This window comes from Centrocercus urophasianus, unplaced genomic scaffold (genome assembly GCF_019232065.1).
Source record: "Centrocercus urophasianus isolate 14NV4802_14NV808 unplaced genomic scaffold, USGS_Curo_1.0 seq_10, whole genome shotgun sequence".
Classification (NCBI taxonomy): domain Eukaryota; kingdom Metazoa; phylum Chordata; class Aves; order Galliformes; family Phasianidae; genus Centrocercus; species Centrocercus urophasianus.
Window position 1 is genome coordinate 78875181 of NW_024884142.1, and position 15057 is coordinate 78890237.

The 15057-nt window shown below is 42.9% G+C and overlaps 2 protein-coding genes across 4 annotated transcripts in view; one reads left to right on the forward strand and one right to left on the reverse strand.

Moving 5' to 3' along the window:
- The window catches only part of PLEKHH2 (pleckstrin homology, MyTH4 and FERM domain containing H2), a 51406-nt gene extending 49112 nt beyond the window's left edge, over window positions 1-2294 (reverse strand). The window contains exon 1 of the mRNA XM_042826222.1: window positions 2263-2294. The gene's annotated coding sequence lies outside the window, so the exon portion shown is untranslated. The remainder of the gene's footprint in view (window positions 1-2262) is intronic.
- Window positions 1-15057, forward strand: part of THADA (THADA armadillo repeat containing) — a 211502-nt gene that overhangs the window by 53942 nt on the left and 142503 nt on the right. For 2 of the 3 annotated variants that reach the window (XM_042825953.1, XM_042826094.1), the window contains exons 1-10: window positions 6331-6408; window positions 7398-7493; window positions 8494-8588; window positions 9015-9145; window positions 10794-10942; window positions 11114-11146; window positions 12029-12077; window positions 12857-13047; window positions 13605-13699; window positions 13972-14192. In XM_042825953.1, coding sequence (XP_042681887.1) covers window positions 7418-7493; window positions 8494-8588; window positions 9015-9145; window positions 10794-10942; window positions 11114-11146; window positions 12029-12077; window positions 12857-13047; window positions 13605-13699; window positions 13972-14192 — 1040 coding nt within the window. In that variant the 5' untranslated portion in view covers window positions 6331-6408; window positions 7398-7417. Of the gene's footprint in view, window positions 1-6330; window positions 6409-7397; window positions 7494-8493; window positions 8589-9014; window positions 9146-10793; window positions 10943-11113; window positions 11147-12028; window positions 12078-12856; window positions 13048-13604; window positions 13700-13971; window positions 14193-15057 lie in introns of those variants that run through there. The other variant, XM_042826019.1, reaches the window with a different exon arrangement.

Genomic DNA, 15057 nt, shown 5'->3' on the forward strand with positions numbered 1-15057 from the left:
GTTTCAAGTTGTTAAGCACTGAAGTTACAACCATCCCTATTCAGGAATTCCTACACTGGAGTTCAGGAATCCCTGTGGAACTGCTGGGATTTAAGCATGTTATTAAAACAGCTTCCTGAACTGATCCTACAACACCCAAATTCTAAACTTTAAGCACAGAAGTGCTTAGTCAGCTGCAAGCCATCTAGGTGACTGGTGTCTTGTACCAATTCACCCATTACTTTCAGCTTGGACTTCCTAGGACTGTGGGGAAGCAGATTCCTCGTTTTGTGCCATCCCTGATCCTCCCTCCTTATGTAGACTCCTCACATGCATGGGGACACTTCCCAGCAGTAGTTTCCCCTACTTTACAAAAGGAGCAGAAGTTTCAGGCGTTGACTGGGGCAGATGGTCTGATCTCCCAAGCCATGAAGAATGACAATTTCCTATTAGACTGTCTATGTAGGATTATTTTTACAGCACTTTTCGACTAATGACAGTTACACAAAACAGAGATCAACTCAGCCAACATCTGGTTAACAGTAGGAAATTTCAGTGCTTGTGGTGGTGAAAATACAAGTGGGTATAGTAGGGAAGGAATTTTTGCTTTTTCATAGGGTGCAATATTACAGGGTGGAGTTAAAAATGTTTGTGTTTCAACAGACAAAACATGTGAGTGGATGGATTTCTGGCAGCGAACAGTGCGTTCAGCCAAGCCGTTTCTCTATGTCCAAGCTAATTAATATTCCTCTGTACAAACACTGCAGATAAAAAGTTCGAGAATAACTCTTCTTTTTATTGTGGGAAGTTTGTTAGAGATTATAATAATTTACTTCATACTTTCCAAAAAGCCAATGGGTTCTGGAAATATTTACAGGCACATAATGCACTGTTTACAATTGCGGAGTGAATGATCTTGCTTTGAATCAATGACTTCCTGTTTCTTGTTTGATTCCCCAAGGGAGGGAAAAAAATATGAGTTCATCTCTTTTGGCTTTAACGGAGCGCTCTGAATCAGCACTGTAACCTACAGTCCTCCCCTCCTTCCTGCTCTGTTCCCACTGCAGAGCCCTCCTTTCCTCTCACTCTTCAGAAATAAAATCCTTTGAAAAGTAAACTAAAAAAGCACCCATTAAAGTGGTAAGTTCTAATTATGTCATCAAAAATTAATTGAGACAAGTTTGACAAGTCTGGAAAGATTAAATTCGTCTTTTTCATTTTTTAAGTTTATAAACCTCTTTGCAGGCTTCAAGAAGCCAGAATGTCACATTCTCCCCAAAAGGATTGAAATAATTTCCTTCTCTTTGCTGTCTGCTTGGAAATTATCAAAATACATTTCAGGGGGAAGGAGGGAACCATGTCCCGGCTTTTTGAAGTTTGTTAAAAATTTACATATTCCTCATCACGCTGTCAGTGTTTTCCCCCATTTTTAACACAACGCTGCTTTCTGCCCATGCGTTCCATACGTCCTGTTGCCACTGGACAAAGTGGGATCAGGCCTTCTGCTAGGCAGGGTTTGCGCAGTGCGTGTTGGCTGTGAGATGGTGAGCAGCACCGTCCTGAAACACCACAGCCCCGACGGCCAGGCTGCGGCCCTCCCTCCTGCCACCCCAACACTGCAGTTCCAAGTTATTTTTTGGAGCCGGCAGGTTGGGCAGGAGAAAGGAAATGGTGAGACACAAAGTGGACCTGTTTGGGAATCAAGGCAGCGTTTTCAGTTTTGTCACCGGCCAGGGCCCTTACTCACACAGAAACACTGCTAACTTTATTTTCCATTTGACTCATTTTGCATAATTCTGTGCCCAAACTGTACACTGAGCTATTTTAAAACCGCCCTCAGAACCCCACGTACCGATGGTCCTCCCGCCATTCCCCCACGCTGGCGCGGGGTGAACCCGTGCAGGGCAGCCAACGTGCGCCCACCGCCGCCCCACGCATCGCTTCGTGCCCCACTTCGGTGGCTGCGCGTTTAAAGGCGCTTACAGATTAGGTGAGATTCTGAAAGCCGTCGGTGTTTCAGAAAGACCTTCACGTTATATGCTTACTGGGAAGTCCGCGTGCTTCTCGCTTTCCTCGTTCAGGGGGTCACAGCGCTGGGACCGCCGCGCACCTCCCGGCACAGCCCGCCGCCCCCCGGGTCCCGTATCAGCGTCACGGCCGTGACCTCACCGCACGTCACCCGCAGCCCTGATGACGCCCGGAGCTTCGCGCCCCCCGCCCGGCTCGTTCCGCACGGCCCCACTCGCAAAGGGAGGGAGGGAGGCGAGGACGGGAAGCTCAAACCTGGCCGGCCGTGGCTCGCCTTGCCGGGCGCCGTCCGGGCTGTAGGCGCTGCGGGGCCGCGGCTGCCCGCCCCACCATCGTCGCGGCGAGCGGCGCGGCCGCCTGAGCGACGGCCGCCACGGCCACTGAGGAGCGGGGGGCCGCCCCCGGCGGGGCGCCCGGGCGGGGCCTGAGCGGTGGGGCGGTGGGAGGACGGCGGCGAGCGGAGTGCGGGCAGGGCCGCGATGTCCCCGCCAGGGGCAGGGTAGGTGCGCACGGGCTGACCGACGGCGCCCAACGCACCCCTTCGTTGGCGGGGAGCGCCTTCTTCGTCCCCGTGTCCTCATTCATTCGTTAGTGGGGATTTTCCCCTGACTTGTACTACATCTCCGGAGAGGAGAACGTGTTAGGAAGACATCGCCGCGTATCCCGACGTTCGCCAGCTGTAGCGTCTGCGTTTGCTGCTATTTACATTTCCCTTCTTTTTGGAAGGCTGTTACGTACACGCCCAAGCGCTGAAGCTGGGCGGTCAGTGGCGCTGGAGCTGCGATGGTACGGATGAACGGCTCTTGCAGCGGGTCCGTGTCTACGGGTATCAGCCCGCTGCGTGCTGCTGTCATAACAAGGGCGGACGAGCAGGTGCACGTGCTCCTGTTCACGTTGGCAGCGGGCCCTTCGGCCCCTGGGGCTGCAGCGAGCACACGTGCACCGTAGGTAACGCGTGCGCCTCGGGTAACCCGCAGTCTGAAGTCGGCGCCGAGGGCTTCCCGAAGTATCGAGTTTAGAGAGAAAGTAACCAATGTGTTGCTTGGCTGACACCTTCAGGCACCATCCTCACATCCGCCTCGACTGGCACGTAGGAGCTGTGCTTTGGTTGGGCTGTGAGCTGGAGAGGTCTCCAGTTGTACAGGTTCTCCTGGCGCGTAAACCAACTACACTTCCATGCAGTGTTCTTCTCCAGGTGTTCATTTCACATCTATGTACAGTGATGCAGTCTTCTTGTGCACACTCATCTTGGAGTCACTGGAAGTGCATGTTTTTTGTGACTGAAAGAAAATAAAAGGTCCTAAAAGCTCCTGTATCCCATCTGATGACCCACACATTTTCACTTTTTCCTATTCGGTTCAGCACAGCTCCAGTTTTCCACTCGGTTGCTTAAAGCATCCAAAGAACTTTGCTGAAACCATTCACATGCTGGTAGATTCCTAAGTGCCTCTTGGATTTTTTTAAACACTTGCCACTGAAAATTGTATTACAAATATGATTGCTGGAATGGCAAGAAAGAAATCAGTTTACACCTAATATCTTCTGCACAGAATGCCTTGAAACGCCACGTTAGAAACAAACGGACTGAAAAAAAATGCTGTTTGTTCAGATTAAAATGTCTCACCGAAAGATGAAAAATCACCCCGCCGTTCCTACTGTACAAAATGATTTCTTATCGGCATTTAACGCAAACTTTGTCCTTATCGTTTGCCCAGAGTGGTTCCCGGCAGACTGACCCGGCGCTGCGGGGAGCTTTGGGATGGGGGAGGCGTGGAGCCGGGGCAGAGCGGAGCTGTGCGAGTAGCAGCATCGGACCGCGAGAGGGAGAGCAGAGCTGTTTGGCTGCTTGTTGTGTGGCTTGACGTTTTCTTTGGCTTCAGATGGTAGTAACTGTGCTCTGCAGCCGTGCGGCCCTGATAGGTAAAGAGATGTGATATTAACGACATGAAATAAGCATAGAAAATGCATACTCATGGAAAGGTATCAAACCTGAAACCAGAATGTCCAATTTCAGGGCTTATGAGACTTTCGTGAGTACGCAGAATGTGAGTACACACAGGGTCAGAGCTTTATGAGCCTGTCACAGCAGATAGTGCTTTTTCTGCTTCTCTGTCATGTGGATGATCATTGCAACAATCAGGTTTAGGTATTTACGTCTACAATTGGAAAATGTATTCCAGTAAGCACCTTGCTCTTCTAAGAGCTCTGATCAGAAACTGTCTTCTGTAGGATCATTTGTACCTGGATTTTTTAGAAGGATTTAAACTTTCAATACAGAAAGTAAAAAAAGATCTTAGAGTACTGTTTGTACTGGTTGTCATGCAAAAATTTCATAGAAGTGAATGGATGATCTTCAGTTACTGTTGTAATTCAATGAAAATATCACTTGGTCTTTCCAGAAAGAAGGCAGTTTCAAAGGTTTTATTTAAGTGAATGGGGGACAGGAGAAAGATAATTCCTGTTCAGTTCACATTATCACCATGACATATCTTAAAACATTGCTCTTTGAAGGCTATGGCTTGTCTTTCAGGGACAGGAAAATAGCATCTGACATAAATGAGCTGTAATTCTTGTGCTTTGGTAGCTCTGAGTGGAACAATCTGTACTCATTTCGATTACTGGTAAGGGCTTTTTTAACTAATTAAAATACAGCTTTTGGTAAAGTCTGTAGTTTGCCTTTGAAAGCACGACCTCTTTTTAATTGTTTGGCGCCACAGCGTGGTAAAACGTTGTATTGCTCCGGATAACATCGAGTTTCCAAGCTCACGGTCTTCCTTGAAAACAGGCTCTCCATGTAAACCTTATTCTGCTTACTGGAGACAGGCATACAGACCCTGAGCTCCAGGAGACCAACACACACAGCTTCCAGATCCAGGTTTTCAGCAGTTGTGGGTTAGAATGTTTCCTTTGTGAGCAATCAACTTCGTAGGTGTTGATTTGCTGCAACTGTAATGTTTGTAAACACAACACTGTCATGTTTGTAAACATAAACCTAATGTTTTTAACCACAGATCCAGCACAGAGGAAGCATCTGGTGAATTGCAGAGATGGGCTCAGCCTTCCCAGCAAACCCAGCCCAGTTCTCTGTCTGTCCCAGCCTATGCCTGAGGAAATGAGGTGTCATTTTCCCAGGGCACTGTCTCCACCTCCTTGTGGTTTAGGGACATTTTAAGCCAGAAGTTTTGTTTTGAAACTTTTGCTGAGAGTTTGTTGTTTTCCTTCCATAACATGGTGCAGCTGCTTTTGAACATATGGAATTTTTCAAGAACCAGTGCTTCACAGAACAATAAATTCTGTAGTGTAAGTCATTCATTTTATTTAAGATGCGCCACCTGCTTGTTTTGTTAGATGCACAGCAGGGCACAGACACCATTAATTCAGTGGCTTGTTGCTCCTCTCCAGCAGAAATAGAAATTACGGAGTGGCACTTTTCCAAAGTAGTTAAGCCTTGCGATACAGCACACTTAGAGCTGTAACAACATCCACTACATACAGTGTAGTTTTGTGTGGTGATGTGTGAGCCAGTTATAAGTGATTTGGGGATACAGAAAACTTGGTGCTTCTGGGGATCAGAGCAAGTAAAGTGTGTGACTCTTGTGTGCTACTCTTTCCTTTCTTGAGATGACTGTGCTTTGCACTCCAGTACCAAAGCCCTTCTAGGAGGCAGGAAGCAGCTGGACTGTTGTCCCTAAGGGGACAGAAATTGAGCAGTGGTACATGGAGCTGGAACTTACAAAAGGTTGGTTCCTTAAGAGATGAAAGTGAAGTCCTGAGCAATAGCATTACACAGGAAGGTTGCAGCTGACCAAAGGATTGAGCCTCATTTTCTAGGCTCAGTTCAGTGACTGAGCAAAGCAGGCAGATGGGCTTGTACTAAGATCCATCCAAGAAACAGGTAGATGTGGCACTGAGGGACACAAGTTAGCGGGCATGGTGGTGATGGGCTGACAGTTGGACTGGATTTTATAGGTCTTTTCCAACCTTAATGACTGTGATTCTAAGAGAGGCCAACCGAATATAAAACATGCAGGACTTGAGGCGAAGGAACTGCAGACCTGGTGTTGATGGTCGGAGATGCCGCGGCCACTGAAATGAGGATGCGACCGTCCGACTGAGCAGGGAGGCCGAACCGCCGGGGATGCCCAGCACGGCACGGCGCCGAGCAGCGGGGCCGGCATTTCCCATGCGTACGGATGTAGCAAAACTTCCGGCGCTGCACCTTTCTCCTCCACCCACCCCCGGCAGCCCCCGCTCCAGCAGCGCGAACGGGAGGAGGCCGCGGGGCCGAGCCCCGGGGCGGGGAGAGTCCGGCCCGGCGCAGGCGGCTGCGGGCGGCACGTGGTTCGGAAGAGCCAGGAAGGGAAGCGGAGCCGCGCCGCCGGACGAGCTTCTCCCGGCTGGGTAAGGGCCCGCGGCGGGCACGGCCTCCAGCCGTTTCGCTTCCTTCCGTTCTCGCCCTCCTCTGCGCCGGGCCCTCTGCGGCTGCGGCGCCGGGTTGTTCCGTAGGCCGCCGTGGTCGGCGAGATCGCCGCGCCCCGATCCACCTCTGTAGCGCAGGGCGGCGTTGGGCCTGCCGAGTGAGCCCCTCTGGTGCCGCGGGGCGAGCGGCGGCCGCGCAGCGCTGCCCGGAGCGGAGGGCCGGCATCTCTAGGAGCTGCGCCGTGCTGCGCTGAGCCTAGCGGCTCTCCCTGCTGCGAGATCCTCAAAAGCCGCCTGGACACCGGCCTGGGCAGCGCTGCTCCGGCAGGGGTTGGAACAGAGGGGGTTCCTGCTGGCCCCATCGCTCCGTGGGAAGGAGCTTCTCGGTGAAGCCTGCAGCACACGTTTACTTTCTATTATCTTAAGGAGGGAGAACAAATTCCTACTCCTAACGCCTACTTCAGTGTGCAGAGAACTGGCCGGTCTGCTTTTAAGAAAAGAATGTACTACTTTTCTGCGTGGTCCTAACCTTACACTGCTAACACCAAATTAGTTTTAAATTAGTTTGATCAAGTAACATACAGCAGAGCAGCTGAAATTTTGTGGTATTATTCATGCGCCCGTGCATGGTGATGCTTTCAGAGTGTGTTCAAGGGACACCACACAGGCAACATAACAAGTGTAGTAAAAGTGCCATTGGGAGCATCTATGGTTCCTTCAGCAAACCTGAACTTGTCTTGCGTTTTCTGTTCTCCTCTTTGTGCCATGAAGTTGTGGTAAATTTTGGACAGAATAATTGGAATGGTTCAAAATATAGAAAAGAGAGCTGTTGTATTTTAAAAGAGATTGCATAAATAAATATTATCCTAGGACTGTGAAAAGACCTCTATATAAAGTGTTCATAATTATGCTTTTTAAACAATGTGTTTTGCTGAGGTGTTTTTTTGTTTGTTTGTTTGTTTTTTGAGCAGGTGTCTCTTGATCAGTTAAAATGGTTTTGAAGAAGAAGAAAGAAATCCAGGTTGATGCATTCTCTCTTGATTGTCAGCAGCTTGAGAAACTTCAGGGTAAGCTTGTTTTTCTCGAACTGAACTTGTATAATTCCTTTTTCTATTAGAATGTAACTGCTGAAATAGCATTTTAAAATTTTTTTGTTTGTGATGTTTTAGTTTTGTATGTTTTTGTTCTTTTTCTGTTACAATTTTTTTTTTAATTTTTTTTTTTTTTTTTTTTGTATTGATAACAACTTCTTACTGCCTCAGAGTTAAAAGAATCTGTAGGCCACTGTGGTTTTGTTTTGTAAGCTGTTTGCCTTGTTCTGTCAGTGATGCGAAGGTGTTAGAATGCCCTCTGTGTGATCCCTCTTGCAGGCCTGTAATTCAGGGCTACCTGAAGTAGTAGCCTTTAATATGTAGGATAAGGCAGAATTTCAAAGAACCACGGAATGGTTGGGGTTGCTAGGGGCTTCTGGAGGTCATATTGAGAGTCTTTTTTCGCAACCTTTGCTTCTTTGTAGTTAACTGGATTTAAAGATACTGTTTAAATGCTCTTTTATTCTGCAGTGCTTTTTGCTTGAGGTAAGCTTCTACTGGTATTAAAGAATAGACAAAACCAAACAACACAGGAGTTGAAAGCTAAAGTTTCTGTGAGTTCTTGGTTCTAGGCCTTACAGATGAGAAGAAATGAACTGTCAGACCTGAGATAATCTGTTTAGTCTAGTGTTTGTTGTCAGTAGGTAAAATCAAGCTTTCTTTTGAGTTACCTGCAGCAGGCAGTTAGGAGGTTGTCCTGAGATAGACTGGTTTCATTTTGAGTTTAGCCTGAGCTGTGGTCCTGGGCAGTCAGCTTCAGGTAGCCCTGCAGGGAGCAGGGAGGTTGAAGCAGACGACCTCCAGACATCTCCTCCAACCTCAACAATTCTGTGATTCTGTGATGATCATCTTCATATTCAACTTGAGGCCTACTATTCCTTCACAGTGGAGCCAGTGATTGCTTATTATACGTTGCATTTTCTTCATGCTGCTTATTGTAATTCTTTTTAAAAAGATCGTCTTCTCCCAAATGTAGGGTTTTCAAAGGATGGAGAGCAAAATCTGGCATCTCTGCTTTTGCACTGTGCACAACTGAGCAATGGCATCCAGCAGATCCAGTGTATTAAACAAGTAAGGTTCCACTGGTGTTAGTGTGGTGTCTTGGAAGTGGTAATGCATCTCGTGCGCTGTTTGTGGGAAATATAGCTCTGAAATAAACTCTGTGACCTTTTAAGTGTTCCTATGAAATGGCAAAATGCAGTTGTTACTCCTGAATATACGATGTGGAAATGTAGATCTAATACAAATTGGCAAAGGCTGTGGTTTCTGGGAGAGAATAATGGAAGGCAAGTGATAACAAATTTTGAGTTTGTACTTATGTATTTTTGCTAGCAGAAGTGTTCTTGGAATGTGTTTGACACCTGAATCTCAACAGGGTGTGCTAAAGAAGGGATGGGTTTGCGTCATATACTCAAATGAGAGTGAATTCCACCTCTTTTAATTATGAGGGCATGTAGAGAGATTATTTTATTGATCAAGTGTTCTTTTTGTTTACAGATTATGCCTTTGTTAAAAACAATGGATCAAAACTCTACGTGTGATCCCATGCTTAAAGCCTGTTTGGGAATCTTGGGAGAGACATATTTTTCATTGGATGTGAAGAATCCCCTGAAAAAAGTACTAGCAAGGTAAATTTATTGGATAATAGCCTTTTCTTTTCTTCTTTTTTTCTGTAGTGCTTTCCTTACCTAGAACTCAGTAACTTTTCATGTGCTCCAAATTGCTGTAATTGCTGAAAATATTTTGTATTCGTATGTGAATAGGTGCTTTTTTTTTCTCCCTCAGTTAGTTAAAAAAAGTGCAAATAGTACAATATATCATTGGATAAATAGCTTCAAAGTGGATTATTGCTGTAATCCTCTCTCATTACTTGAAAGACAATAGAGTGTATAATTAACACTTTGAATTTTAAAATTTAACAGTGGAATAGAAATTTAAAATACATCTGTTTTAAAAGAATATCAACTTTGAAAACATAAAGAGAAGATGGCTCAGCGGAATCCTGACTGAACAGTATTTTTTCATGCCTATTTTTATTGTGATTAGTTTTCTGTTGCAAAATTGCTGTTGTATTTCTTTAGGTAACTTAGGACAGCCTTAGTAGTTTAAAGATGCATTGTTTAGCTGTCTTCATTTCTGTGCATGAAAACATTTGTTCCACTAAGACCTCCAGGGCTTCCATCTTGTATTCCATTTCATGCCAAGGCTTCACACTGTTCTGACATATTTTTGTAGCTTCAGAATTAGAACATGAGTGACTATTTTAAAGTATGTTGGATAGCTGTTGTTTCATGCTAGTAGAAAACTAGCCACCTGCCTCTCTTTATATTGCTGTTTTTTCATACTGTGGCAAAATGTATCTAAGATCAGCGTCTATGTATCTTCTGGAAGTGTTACTTTGTAAACAGACTTTGGAAAGTATTAAATGGGCTGAGCAGAAAATAGTGCCGTAGAGTTGTAAGGTATGTGACCAAAGGGAGGTTTCAGTTTTTGATTGTTTTAAGGGTAGGCAAAAATGTTAAGGAGTTCCTAGGTTTAGGTGGAGATAGCATAGAGAAGGAAAGAAGTTATACACAGGAATGACGTGTTTTCTTAGAAGACTATAAAGCATTAGTAGATCTGGATCCGTGTTGTGTATCTTCAAGGATAAATATTCATATAGATCGTGATGCTATGGAAATTGTGGACACTTGGCTTAGGAATCTAGGTATAGAGTGTCAGGATGTATGTTAATTTACATTCCACGTGCAGGGATAATCTAAACCTTGCACAGACATTGCATTAAAGGTACAAGTGCGAGCTGTTCTTCCATTTTTTTTGCTGAATTAACTGATTGAAATCATTTCTGAAGAGAATCTTGGAAAATGTCAATTGGTAAGAAAAATACAGAGTAGATTTAATATCCTTTCTGTATTTCAGACGGAATAGAGGAAGTCATGTCTGGACATTCTTTGATCTTTCTTCTCTTTATCTTGAATACTGGAGATGTAGTTTTCTAACTGTGAAACCAAAAGGGCGGCAGTAGTAAACATGCTGGTAATTCTTGTAAAGTTTCAACTTAATTTATATTGGCTCTTTTAAAAGAAGTTGTCGTGTTATACAATTGAGGATTACAGGTGTAATATATCCTTGTGTTTGCAGAAACCATGAGAAGAGAGCTGGTGCTGGAAGCAGCATCTGTATATTATGGGAGACAGAGCTGACCCTGACTTTAGTCAGATGTTGATTAATACCTCAGTGTGCAGTAACTGATCGTGCTGTTTCTTACTGTTGTAGTTCACTGAACAGTCTTCCTGAACAGTTCATGACATTAGCTGTACAAAGCTTTGTGTGCTGCCTTAGGGAAGAACTGAAAACCACAGATGTATATTTGTACAGAAAAGTACTGGACAACCTTGCTTCTTGTATGGAGGACTTCAGCTTAGGTATGATGAATATACTGAATATACTGTTTTCTGTTCTAACTTGCTCAGCATTGTTTTGTGTCTTGGAGCAGCACATAATAATGATGTTTACGTTTTTATCTGTGTGGTTTTTTTTTGTTTTGTTTTAAAAAAGCTTTTTTTCACTTGTTAAAGTGTATTTTCTCTCCTCAGGTAGAGCAAGTATTACGAATCTGTTTGAAGAAGGTAAAGTTACTTTTATTAAAATAATTTTCACTTTAGATTATTGGGGGAAGGTTGTGTGTGAAGGATTTGTAGCGGATGTAAATATCTGATTTTCCCATGATTCATTTTTAATGACAAGTACTTTTACATGGCACATTTGTCAAGGATTTCCTTTTGATTTGTACCTTTAATTTCCAGGAGTCGATCTTGCTTTACTGAGCATCCTCGCATGTAAATCTGGAAGGGTAGCAGTGGGTGATCTTAAGGATCTTTTGGACTCATTATTACTTTACATAAAGTAGCCTCAGTCTTATGCCTTGTCATGAAGTTAAATAGGGTTATGCTGAACTGTTAACATCTAGTCTTGACTATAGCAGGCCCTAATCTGCTTTGGCAAGAATTCTGTTTGGTAATAATTCTGCACAAGTCTGATCTGTTGCTGGGACAGCTTATTATTGAATCACATCAATTCAGTCCCGTGCTGATTCTATCTGTAAACTGTGAGATAGCTCGACATACCACGACCTGGTATGCAAACGAAGTTCACAGCTTCCCATGGACCTTTTATTGCTGCTCTGTCTTTGGCTCTTGGGAATTTCACCTTTTCACTGAGGAGCTCTAAGTCTGGATTAGACAATGTGGGTTGGAAACTGTAATTTTGTTCCAGTTTGTTACAAACCACTGTGAGTTTTTGTTTTAGCATCGCTTCTTTGGGACCGCACTGAATTTTCAGTTTGATTTGTTTACAGAGTGGAAGAAACACCACTGTACTGATAACTTTTTGTTGTGACAGTGTGTGCTATGTGTGATTGCTTTGCTCTTCTAAATAAATTAATATTAATAATAATTAATAATAAATAAATTTTCTTTTTTGGATAAATTTATCACAATTATTTTCATTAGTTCTTCAGTTTCTGCAGAAGTCGCTACTTGACATACAGGAAGAAAACAGGCAAGTGAATTTAATATAAGCTCTGTTTTATCTGTTTTCATTTTCACTCTTGCACGATAATTTAGTGTGGAATATTGCTTTGATAGCCATGCGTTGATGACAGATGGGAATGTTAGTTTACAGTGATATGTATATTAAATAAAAAAGCTACTGATGAGTTTCTTTTCTTTTGTTGCAATGTGATGATATATGAATGGAAAGAAACAAAATTAAGATGTTAGTCTTTAAGGCACTGATACTGTGTTGGAGCTATTACTTCTAAGTGAGGCCTTTGAGTTGTGGTTTTGCTATCTGAATTGTGACTGAACACTGTAATTAATAAATACACTTATTAAAATTCAGGTAAAGTAATTCCCTTTTTCACGAGTGTTTAATTCAGCACTGATATTCTGTTTGTCATGGCAGTCATCATTTAGAATCTTGACATTTTCCAGCATGACATAAAGTGAAGCCCCCTTACTGTGGTCTCTTACCATGTGCCTGGAGGATAAGGGTTCTTAATAGAGAGTTTTGTATGTTACAAGTTTACATGTTGTCTGTCTTAAAATTAGAAGAATGTTGAGTGATAGAAATATAGTCTGTGCATGAGAGAATTCTTTGATAAAATAAGAAGGGTCAAGCTGTGTTTTGTCAGTCTTTAGTTTCTGCTATGTTCAGGCACAGTCAAATGAATGAAAATTTGTCAAGGGAACCTACAGAAACTGCAGCAGCATTTGTCATTGTGTTTATTTTCATCCTTATGAGCGTATTATCATACCTTATTTTATTTTTCTCCCCAGAAGTAATAATGGAAATCATATTGTTCAGACTCGATTGATGCATGATTTATTGATGGCCATTAAAGTGTCAATGATGCTTGTACAGAAATTGCAAGAAAATATTCAGGGAAGTCTTTGGAAAAATCACGAGTCCTTTGTTTGGCAAAGTATGTGTAATTTACTGAAAAGCTCCACAAACTTCCTAATGGATGGTAAGTTTAGTACCATTCAAAAACAGGTATTTTCATTATGTCAGTCTTGTTCTTTTTGCAATAAAAACAACTTGTGTATGGAAATACTTGTCTCTTGTGTAGCTTGAATGGGGGTTAAACTGTCAAGATTAATGGGAGTGGGGCACAGTAGTAGGACTTCCTGTGAGCTATGATCTGTAGCTCTTAATATATTTCTGTGTGAATTAATGCAGTCAGATGTGTTAGTTAGTGCACTGTAGCGAATCAGGTTTACTTCTTATACAGACATGTGGCTTTTTTATATTAGAAATTTCTATAAATGTAAGCAGGCTGTGCCACAGTCCTTTTTTCTTACCAGGCAGTTCTATATTTTCTGTCTGTTGGAAGGTATTAATAGCTTCCAACTGCACTCATGTAAGAATTTGTTAATAGTTGCTATACAGACTGGCACTACAGACTTACAAATAAGCAACTGTAAGTCTAGGATAATTCAATAGCAATAATATAATTTTGTTACACAGTTGTTCCACATGATGCTTACTTCACTTTTGACTAAAATACCTTTCTCTGCCATGTAGAAACTCTCCTGCAGACTGTTCAGACTACCTCGGGACTGGCTTTTATTCTGTTCATTAGGGCTATGTATGAGCCAGCTGAAGAATTACCTTCCTTGGTAAGTATACCTTTCTCTAGAGGTAATGCCGTTAATCAGTCCTCCCAGTGTTTCAGAGGCTTTGCTAATTCAGATTGTAGGACTTGCCGACCTCTATGTTGGCCTTTTGGAATTAAATCATTTATTCTTCATATGTATCAAATAGTGATGTAAGGTTTTTGAATTTGTGAGAAGAACGTGCTAATAATCTTTCAGATCTTCCAGGATTTGTGTACAGAGTGTTTTTTCTCCCATGCTAGAACACTGTAGTGGGTCTGATATTGCCCTTACAGGTCAGTGACTTGCTCTGTGGATCGAGGAAACGTGCGGGCATGCCAGCATGGTTTGTGAATACCTGTGGGGCTCTGTGCACAGAGCAGCTCTCTGACTCGGTCCTTCTCTTCCTATGCCATGGAGCACTGGCTATGCTGGATTGGAAGAGTGGCAGCATGGGTGAAAATGGAGAGAAACTATTACTAGATATCGCATCAGTCTTGTTGTCTCTGAGTTCAGAGTAAGTCTGCAATTTAATTTTTATTGTTTCATGCTTTCTGGGTGGGGGTTTAAATTTCTACTTGCTTTTTTGCAAGTGTTGTGGTTCCAGATATGTTCAGTGTTTCCAATTTAATTGATTTGCTTTTCTTTACAAGTCATATTACCTTTTTAAATATATTCAGGATAATTCTATAAATTTAAAAATATAAGGGCTGCTCCAAAACTAATGGAGGTTGAATGGAGGTTGAAAACTAGAAGAGGTTGAATCTTCCTCTCAGTATTCTGTTAGATTTTGCCATGTGACAGATGGCAGCAGAGGGGCAGTCAGACAAAATGGTGTATGTAGGAAGCAAAGATGTGTCACTGAATTCCTCCATGTGGAAAATATTGCACCCATCTTCTTCACCAATGTTTGCTGAGTATTTATGGGAGACTCAACAGTGGATGTGAACATATTGTCCTGGAGGTCAATTTTATGATTTTGTTTTTGGATACACAATTCTCATTTTATTTATTTATTGACTTGTTTCTTAAGACAATGAAAACTTTTCCTGAGGTGTTCAAGAAGCATGCAGTAACATAATACTGTGAAATACTGGCATGTAGAGGTTCAGTTCTGTTCTCAGCTACAAAATAGATGTTGTAATGGCTTGTTGACCTACATCAGGTGTTTTTAGCTATGAGTGGTTAACAGCATATGCCAGGTGACTGAGCGTACAGTTTGAAACATCCGAAACCTTTTTACATTACTTTTTTTTTCTTCAACAAATGGATAGTGTTTCCTTATCTGTATTAGGGTGAGGTAAACTAGTGTGATGAATAGTTATTTTGAAACAGAATTTATGTATTTATTTTCAATGTAAGTCACAAATGATGTTTATGAA